The 10475-nt window shown below is 41.7% G+C and overlaps 1 protein-coding gene across 9 annotated transcripts in view; it reads right to left on the minus strand.

Annotated features, from left to right (window-relative positions):
- Window positions 1-258: 258 nt before the first annotated feature.
- The window catches only part of LOC137323101 (LIM domain only protein 7-like), a 184262-nt gene continuing 174045 nt past the window's right edge, over window positions 259-10475 (minus strand). For all 9 annotated transcript variants that reach the window (XM_067986522.1, XM_067986523.1, XM_067986525.1 and 6 more), the window contains 4 exons: window positions 10036-10278; window positions 8872-8980; window positions 7340-7442; window positions 259-1095 (listed from right to left, as the gene is read on the minus strand). In XM_067986522.1, coding sequence (XP_067842623.1) covers window positions 1073-1095; window positions 7340-7442; window positions 8872-8980; window positions 10036-10278 — 478 coding nt within the window. In that variant the 3' untranslated portion in view covers window positions 259-1072. The remainder of the gene's footprint in view (window positions 1096-7339; window positions 7443-8871; window positions 8981-10035; window positions 10279-10475) is intronic.

Raw genomic sequence — 10475 nt, forward strand, 5'->3', positions numbered from 1 at the left:
ACCCACTAGTGATTGAGGGGAAAGAGTGTACCAGGTTCCAGTTTAGACAGGATATTCTCAATTTGTCACACTATCACTTCATACTTTAAAAAGAAATTATGCCACGTTTCCCCATTTGTCAGTATACAAATCCTTGCCTGTTTACATACAACAACTTGCATTTATATAGCGCCTTTAACGTAAAATGTCCCGAGGCATTTCCAATTTCTAACATGTAGAAAGATCTGGCGATTTTGAATATTAAAACCAATGACAAGATTTGAAGATTTATTCATTTTATTTATAAACATAAGTCAACACAAAAGAAGGTTTTTTTTCTTTTATACAGTATTTATTGCAAAATATTTTACCAGATATCCATCAATTCCATCAAGCCAAGAGTAAATCACGCAGATTTTGATTTTACATCTTCAAAGCTCCTTAATGTCCGAGGTCTGTACATTAATAATACATGCATGCCCTGTCTTATTTAACCTGTCCTTCATTCTAGAAAATATTAAGCTTTTCCATAGTTGCCTATCCAACAGAAATACAACGGGAATTGAGATAGCAAACAAATGTGCTTAGATAATTTACTGCAATGTGGAAACTTACATGACAGATCTTTCAAAGTGTCAAGACATAAATTTAGAATAGAATATATTTATATAAAGCGTCGTAATTGTGCTCTACAAGAAGCAAAATGAACACAAAGGCAAAGTTACCTTCCTTGCACCATCCACTAACCGCACATCTGCTTGATAAATAAATGGAAAGTAATGTAACTAATACACTTTCTGTATAATACACCGTGCATTCCCTTATCTACTGTACATGCTGAGCTCACAAGAAAACAGATAAATTTAAGGTTGTTGTTTAATCGAGTATTCTCCCCATTTGCAGTCCAATTGTGATAAAAGTTTTATTAAGTTAAAAATTCAAATGAGTCATGTTATTTAATGTACTCTGATCATAAAAAAAGTAAATTTTCTCAGTCACATGGAGTATCTGCAGTTAGGTTTCTTATAGTGTTGATCCAAGTTCCTCCTCCTCTTCTATGTGTAGCAGCATTTTTGCATCGCTTGGTGTCTCCTCACATGGGCATGGGCTGTCCAGCTGTTTTTTAAAAAAAAGCAACACAATGGATCAAAGCAACACAATGGATCAAAGCCATCAGTGTCAACTTTCTTTTTATCAGCCTCTTATAAACCAGAAAGAAAACCACACAACAGTCCTGAAAAAGTCAGTCTTTCTTGCACTTTGAAAAATGGTCAATAGAGTACAAATAACATTTGCAACTTAACAATGGAGAATTTCCCAGTGCTGACTTGTACTTAGATTTTGGGAAGTATACTCATTGTACTATAGCAGTGCAGATATGAGCTGTCATCGAGTTACATGGGATCTCCAGCACTGAAATAGGCCATTTGGCCCAACTGGTCTATGCTGGCGTTTATGCTCCACATGAGTCTCCTCCCACCACTCTTCATCTGACCCTATCAGCATATCCTCCTATTCCTTTCTCCCTCAGTACTTATCTAGCTTCCTCTTAAAATGCATCTACGCTATTTGTCTCAACAACTACTTGTCGTAGCAAATTCCACATTCTTATCACTCTTTGGTAAAGAAGTTTCTCCCGAATTCCCTATCGGATTTATTAGTGACTATCATATATTTATGACCCCTAGTTTTGGACTCCCCCACAAGTGGAAACATTTTCTCTACGTCTACCCTATCAAACCCATTCATTATTTTATCAGGTCACTCCTCGGCCTTCTCTTTGCTAGAGAAAAGAGCCCCAGCCTGTTCAGCCTTTCCTGATAAGTCTATCATCTCAGTTCTGGTATCATCCTTCTGAATCTTTTTCGCAACTCTTCTAATGCCTCTATATCCTTTTTATAATATGGAGACCAGAACTGTGCACCCAAGTGTGGTCTAACCAAGGTTCTACACAAGTTTAACATAACTTCTCTTTTTTTCAATTCTATCCCTCTAGAAATGAACCCAATATGCCAAATGACTTACACTTGTTCATACAGACCTACTGCATACACTAGAATAAAACCTGCATTAGTCAAGAGTCCTAGATGGAAGCCCAGATTAAGATCACAGCAATTCTAATCTACATTCTAACTCCCATAAGTTTTCAGTGTTACAATAAGTTTTGGGTATCCTATAAAATAGATACAGTACCATAAAACAGCAGCAATAAATTCTGGTGCTAGCTTCTACCCAGTGCAATTCTCTGAATTTTTTTTAAGTCAAATTTCTATATTGATAAACTTAAACTGGAAGACAAATCAAGGATTCTAAAATTCCTAAAAAACTCCACAAAATAACCAAACAACTTTTGATGAGAATTTCGGATACCTTCCGAGGCCATGATTTTCCTCATTCTTTGAAAAAAAATTCAGTCCCCACATACAAATGGAGGAATAGCCACCATCCTACTCCTGGGGAGAGCAAGAGACCCCAACAGGCACCATCCAGACTGCAGTTATACTGTCAGTTTTGTATCACTGCAAAGTCCTTTCAGTTTCAAAGCAACGCAAAATTGGCAGCATAACATGAGTCAGAATGGTGATTTTGCTCTGCAATACATTTGAGTAGGGGTGAAACTGCTGGCAGCTGGGTGTCTTTAACCTGAAGTCCAAGTCTCCGGCTGCACCACAGTTCCAGTTTCACATAAAAACATTATGGTCAATCCCAGGGCAGCATTGCCTAGCTAGCCATAGATAATTGTTTCACCTCATCAACAATATGTAGATGTGCTGGGGTCTGGAAGTGGCCTCAAAGTCTCAAAAAAAAATAAGATTCAAGATAACAGAGTGACAGTATAACTGCTGTTAATGCAATCACAACACACTCAAAGGTAATACACTTTCTCGTTGCTGTGTGTGGTATAACTGTGCTCCTAGGGTCATACATGAAGAACCACAACACCAGAGAGCTGCTAACATCTGTGAATCTGCCTCCCAGGTTTAATCACTACCTTCTAGAGACAAAATGGAAAAAAAAAATTGGATAAAAAACAAACAAGCAATGGATTGAAGTGGTGCAGTCTGTTACAACACAGTCCTTTATATGTAGAGATTGAACTTCTTAAAGAATTTGTAAAATTATACCTATTTAGGAAATCAATGGGCGCTAAATTGGGCCGTGTAGCGCCCATTGTTTCGGCGCTACATGGCCTCTCCGACATCCAAGATGGCGTCTTGGATGCGCACGCATGTTGCCTGCATGACATGCGCCAGGCGCCATCTTGGTATAGGAGTTTGCGCAGGTGCAGATAAACGCTGGAATCATGTAAAGTAGGGAGAAAATGGCTTCAATCAGTGCGCAATGCTGATTTAAAGTGATTGGGACTTAATGCAGTGTCTTAACCCTGACCATCTGAACGTGTCTTAGAGTGCCTGGAGGACCCCCCCACCGGCGCTATTTAAAAGGACAGTGCAGGATTTATAGGTTAGTTGCTGGATTATTGTCTCTGGCTGCCGAGACATTTGTAACTGTTTTTGGAGGTCTCCTAGACTTCAATACTAGGATGCGGGGACATAGCCTTACATCTAGAGCCAGGACGGGCAGGAGTAAAGTTAGGAAATGCTTCTACATGCAAAGGGTGGGAGATGTCTGGAATGCTGTTCTACAGATGGCAGTTGATGCTAGCTCACTTGTGAATGTTAAATCTGAGACTGATAGATTTCTGTGAACCAAGGGTATTAAGGGATATGGGGCTAAGGCAGGTATATGGAGTTAGGTCACAGGTCCACCATGAATGGTGGAATAGGCTCGAGAGGCTAAATGCCACTGCCACTTGCTGCCTCTTGATATGTGCCACCTTCTCCTGCAAGAAAGCGAAGCGTGAGCCTCGGTGATGTGCCTGTCATGGTTGAATAGCTGCCAGTGTGTGTGGCCTGTGAGTTGTGGGTGGGCGGCTTGAAACAGTGGTAATGTGTAAGGGTGAGCGGAAGCACCTGATTGGAAGAGTTGAGTACTGATGGAGACAGTTTATTGGTATGTGGGGGATGGGGGTGTAGTGAGTGGTGTAGTTGGTAGGAGACGCCATTTGACAGTTGACCTCACTCATCTTGCCCACTCATGTCAAAGCATTGAACTTCTTCCTGCACTGCATCCATGTTCGTGATGCTGTGCGCCTGGCATTGACTTCGTCCCCCGCTGCCTCCCACTGTCTTTTGAGTATATGTCTAGAGGGCCTCTTGCACTCCCCCCCCGCCACCACTGCGGATATACGATGTCCTTCCTTCTGTCCACCTCTTGCACCCAAGATCTCTAGTGCATCAGCAGAGAACCTTGGTGCATGCACTCTCGCAGGCCTGGTACCAACTCAGATCGGCAGATTGGTGAGGTCTGATGTGCAGATTGGAGGATGTGGGATTTAGTAGTGCACAACCTTTATTCAATGTTTTAACCTAACTCATCAGTGTGTAAACATGGGGATGGGATCTGGATCTGTGTTTTACGTGTGTGATGTCTGATCTCTGTTCAGACTTCATGCAGACAGTAGACTGTTATTGTCAGCAAATATCAGGTACAAGCTACCTTTAAGAGATTGCAAAGAAACATCCTCCCTTTAAAAGATGGAGCTCCCTCTGGTGGTGGAAAGTGGGAATTGCATCCATTCCACGTGCAAGGCCTGGAAAGGAACGCCGATTGCAGGGAAGTGGCTCCCTTGGGACCAAACTTGCGTCTTGCCTGCCCAGGGTCTGTCGGGCGCGGGGTGTTAGTGCATCGCCCAGAACGGACCCTTAATCAATTTTTCTCCCAATGACTCTTATTTGCTCAGGTATACCATAATAGCAAAGAAACTGAGATGTGGGGTTCAACTTTAAAATAGTGGCGGGATGGCAGCAGGGGGTGGGGGGGAAAAGAGGGGGGGGGTGAAGGTGTGCCTGATCCGGCCCTTCAATCGGAAGCCACGGGAAAGCCGGCGAGGTAAGTTTAAAATAGTTTTAAACTATCTATTATTTCAGAAATAAAATATCTTAAGTACCTCAATGAGGTACATTTGCTTCTTCAACTATCATCCCACCGGCTTTAACTGTCGGCAGGACTTCCGCATTCGGGAAGCGCACATGCACACAGGCACGTCTGTGGGAAACCCGGAAGTTGTCGGGTCGGGGCCGCTTCCTCACCTGCTCGGGATTTTCCTGATTTTCGCAGCTCCCCCGCAATTTCATTTGAAAATCGGGACCATGGAGTCAATTAAGACTTATACATTGAGGATGGTTTGAATCAGCCCGGCACAGACATGATGGGCTGAATGGCCTCCTTCTGTGCTGTAAATTTCTATGATTCTATGGTGTAACCAAAGTATTTTATTGTCCTGAACTTTTAGATAAAAATTCAAAACATACAAGCTGCTCCAAGTAGCTTCAAGAGGAGCTCTTTATAAATGGGCCTATTTAGCAGTTACTGCATGAAAAAAGTGAGCTGTCTTCACCTGGTGACCCGTACCATTCCAGACAAAAATACAGAGGTGCACTCCACTATCTAAATTTTGACATTGGTTTAGAAATTGGTTTATTTTACAAAACTGAGGGCAGGGATCAGGACAAAATCTTTAAATTCAGCAAAACGGAGGAAGATTGCCTGACCAAGATGGCCGCAATAAGATTTACTAGAATGATTCCAGGGATGACAGTGATTAGTTTTGTGGATAGACTGGAGAAGCTGGGGTTGTTTTCTTTGGATCAGAGAAGGTTGAGAGGAGATTTGATGAAGGTGTTCAGAATCATGAAGGGCCTCGACAGAGTAGATAGGGAGAAACTGTTCCCATTGGCAGAATGGTCAAGAATCAGAGGACATAGATTTAAGGTGATTGGCAAAAGAATCAAAGGTGACATGAGGAAAAACTTTTTTACACAGCGAGTAGTTAGGATCTGGAATGCACTGACCCAGGGGGTCAAAAAGGGAACCTCAATATCCATGAGCCTCCACACGCAGCTCCAATCTCTGTCAGGCTGCTATGGGGAGACAACGGTCAGTTGCTTCCCCACAGGAAAGTAAAATTGAAGAGCGAGTATCACCACGGACTATTTGTCTGTTTTCTGGAGGCCAGTTTCACAATGATCCCAGTGGAACCCGCTTGATTGGCACCCCATCCACCACCCTAAACATTCACTCCCTTCACCACTGGCGCACTGTGGCTGCAGTGTGCACCATCCACAGGATGCACTGCAGCAACTCGCCAAGGCTTCTTCGACAGCACCTCCCAAACCCGCGACCTCTACCACCTAGAAGGACAAGAGCAGCAGGCACATGGGAACAACACCACCTGCACGTTCCCCTCCAAGTCTCACACCATCCCGACTTGGAAATATATCGCCGTTCCTTCATTGTCGCTGGGTCAAAATCCTGGAACTCCCTTCCTAACAGCACTGTGGGAAAACCTTCACCACATGGACTGCAGCGGTTCAAGGCGGCGGCTCACCACCACCTTCTCAAGGGCAATTAGGGATGGGCAATAAATGCTGGCCTCGCCAGCGACGCCCACATCCCATGAACGAATGAAAAAAAAAGGCCAGGGAACAAGTTACATTTAGGAATTCAGTGTGGCACAGTGTTCCCCAAGAAAGGGGAATGGGAAGCAAATCCCCCTTGGGGAAAAAAAGCATGTGTGACAGACTTGAAAAATAGTTCAAAACTATTGGGATGACCCTTTCAACACAGATGCCCACAAAAACTATTTTCAAACGGTTCTCCAAGGGTTTAAATGTTCGAACTGGTTAAATAAAACCACAACACTGAAATTCTTCTCTCTGGATTGATTCTCATCCATCCCTGTTCCACACCATGTGCCGTACAGAAAGTTAGGACTAATGAAATCGTACCATCTGTTCCCATACAGGCCACATCATCATTCCAACTTGTTCTGTAAAAGAGACCTCTAGTTCAAGAGTACTGCCAGCAACTACATAGCTTTTCCAAAATTCAGCTGTTTTTCTCTCTCCAGTTGCAGCATCTAACCAAATACCCACTGCCACTAAATCAATCCGAGCAGTCTTCATTCTACATTCCCGTTCCCCTTCTATTTTTGTGGACAACCTTATCTGTATTGAAAATTTTAAAAAAATAAGTGAAAGGCACAAAGCAGAAGGGGGAAAAAAAAACCAAGAGAAACTGACAGCAGATCAGAAACAAAGGAAAAATCAAAAAAGAGCAGAGAGGGGGCAGGAAGCAAAATTTTACACAAGATTTTTTCTATTAAAGGAAATGAGACCTGCACAGAAACGGCTCATTACGGAACAGTGATATTCTCACTTGGTTTCCATGATCATGTGGAAGTTTAATGATCATCTCTCAGCAGGTTGTGGGCTGCTGCTTTTGAACTCCTACCTACCTTTGAACTGGAGATAGCAGGCACTGCAGTAGAGTCTGTTGTTCCGTACTCTGACTTCTGCTCCAGATTCTGTACCCCCAAGGTCGACGCTGCATGCCATGCACTGTGCACGAAACAAGACTACTTAGTCAGATATTACAAGATATTATACAATCGTTGAAATTTAAAGAAAGGAACTAAGTCATAAAGAGACAGCGTGTCTTTTCATTGGCCTTTTTGGCCTGAATTTAATTCTTTACATCTTCAGGACAGAATGAGAGCGCGATAACTGGCTGCATAACAGAAAGATGGGTCACAGGTTCACAACCATGATTGCCCCCATACACAAGCAGTAAGCAAGTGAGAGAACATCAGAGGGTTCAAGCTTCTCCCCTAGCAACTGGTTGTACAATGACAGGGGGAGACCGAGGAGTAGGTTACTTGCCCACCCACTCAGGAAGCGACACCTCATAGCTTGGGGCAGTCAACAGAAAGGGAATAAAAATACTTTAAAAGGTATCTTTAACTTTACAGAGATGAAAGGTGCAAAACCATAGCTACGACTAATAATATGGTGAATTCTCAATTTCAGTAGGAAAGTCAGTAAGACCGAGGAGGGATCATTATACAACAAAGTGATTCCAGGTGCTACCCTTTGGCATTATCTTCTTGTGATCGAGCTCAACAGAATTAGTAAAGGCTTGTGAGCAGGTACTGTATTCCTACCATTTTTGGCTAAGGCACGACGGCTTCTGCAAGAAAAAACTACAAATATTTCAGAGGCAGGAGAGAAAAATAAAAATGGGCCAAATGAAATGACATTTATGAGCCTGGGCTTACATTAAACAAAATGCACATTTTAAAAAATTGTTTACTTCAAGCAAAAATGGAGCGGTCTTGCAAAAGTCATACTGTCTCTTTCGTGACTATACAAATCACTGATGCATTAAAGAAGCTATAGAGTCAAGTCACTCTGCAATGGGAAGCAAAGTACTAATGTGTTAATGAATGTGAAAATATAGGCATTAGTAGGGAGTTAAAGGTTAAGGAAGAACAAAAAAAAAAGTTAAATGGCAAATTGATTATAAGGTACAGATTTGTGCAAATATAAGCCTAAAAAGATGGCGATGAAACTAGAGCCTTCCATGTCAGCTGAAAATCAAAAGCTCTCAATTATGATAGAAGCACAAGCAGGAAGTTGTGAATTATGCCGATCTGAAACAGAATCAAAGTTATGATTATAAAATTTTGGCACAGGTTGCCCCAGGTTAGTAGGACACTAAAATGCTTCTATACCAGCTGCAGAATTCATGCAGAATTCAAGTCCAAAAAAGCAAACTAAGTAATAAATTATTTTTCTTCCAAAAGAAATGATTTTTGTAATAATTACAGTGTATCATCGTGCAAAACATCTGCATGGATCCATGCACTGTCAGAATATTAATATAAAGCCTACTTGCAGAGTTCCAATCAAGCATGCAAATCTTTAGCACACATCCCTAATCACCACTTAACAGTATTCTCCCTCTCTCATAGCTGGTCCCTAGCCTCACCTTAAAACAATGTAAATGATAACAAAGACCGAGAGATTCGATGATCATGGCAGCTCCTTTGCCCAGAGGGCTATCACAGAATGCACAGATCTTCTTTCCACTTATTGACCTGGATACAGAACAAAAAGGGGACCAACTATATAAATGCTATACAGGCATGAGAATTATGATACTAACCCTGTCGGATGCTCAAGATATCAATTTGTTGGATCTTTGTGATCAACATAAAGTGGAGAGAGATAAGCCCAGCCCTTAAACTAGGGTCGTTGACCTGGACCTATAGTCTGTGAATGAAGTGCAGATGTTCTTCTAGCAGCATTAGGTGGCCTCAAAGTTTCGTGAGAAACAATTGTACAGAAAAAGTCTTTACTACAAGACAAACCAATCATACGCCCTGCACAAAGAAAATCTGATCACCATAAACAAGGAGCTCAAATAAAAACTTGGAACCGTTACTTCTACATATTTTAAAATTTATATCGTTGTAGGGGGGACGGAAATCAGGACGGACTTGGAGCATTTTCAGATGGACTAGAAAATTTCATTTTGACTCCTGAGCATTTCTGATATGTTTGCATTTCAGAGGTGTGACAATATATATTCATATTCAAACAGAACAGTTTTCTATTAATAAAGCTGAGACTTTATTTTTATATAAATATGTGGCAATGTCCTGCTACATAGTGTTTGATTTCAACAATTCTACCAAAAAAGCTGCAGATATCAGTGTCTTTCAGTCATCCTTTCTTAACATGACTTGAAAATTACTGGTTAAGAGCTGATATTGTTTGGGCAGCGTTCCCGCAGTGTCTTGTTAGGAAGCTTTGCTCCAGTGATATGAATGTAGAGCGCTGCTCACAGTCTATTATTCCCATTCATGTCTCGGATTACATTTTGACATAAAAAACAAGCAACCAAGGGCACAATAGTGACACTGATAAGTACACAGATATATGTTTCTTCTATTTAGGATTGTGTGAATTTAGAAGAACACCTGACCTGTTTAACAAAGCTGCACATAAAAAGAGTCAGTGAACTATTGTGTAAGAGCATTTTTCATGAAGTCGTTATTGCACTTACAGAGAATATAAAGCACAAACATTGAATTATACACAACCAACACACTGCATAAAATTTTCATTCAAATGAAGTGCACAGCCCTACCTGTTGGCTTGAGTTATCTGGGACTGAGTGGTTGGGGCAGTGGAAGAGTTCTTGGTCCATGATGCTGTTCTCACTGATCCAGTGGATTGAGGTGGTAAGGTTGATGATGGAGTGCGCATGTAGGATCGGTTTGAAGTGGAGACTGGGTAGTGAGCGGATTCCATTCCTGAGGAATGCACTGGCATGGACGTGGAACCCCAGATGTTTGTCTTTGGGGAATCTAAGTTATCCAAAGATTCACCCCTGAAACAAAAGCGATCATAATACAATTCACTCAATACTTTGGATTCACAATGATATTTCTGAGTACATTTGGACTCAGCCGTCTTCCACTGTTCCACATTAATAGCATAAAATCAGCAATCAACATGATTACAACCAACCCTGTAAGTTTTAGGAAGGCATAGAAATGCCAAATTTCAGGTTCCTTTGGGTAATGT

The sequence above is a fragment of the Heptranchias perlo genome, chromosome 6, assembly GCF_035084215.1.
Source record: "Heptranchias perlo isolate sHepPer1 chromosome 6, sHepPer1.hap1, whole genome shotgun sequence".
In the NCBI taxonomy this organism is placed as follows: Eukaryota; Metazoa; Chordata; class Chondrichthyes; order Hexanchiformes; family Hexanchidae; genus Heptranchias; species Heptranchias perlo.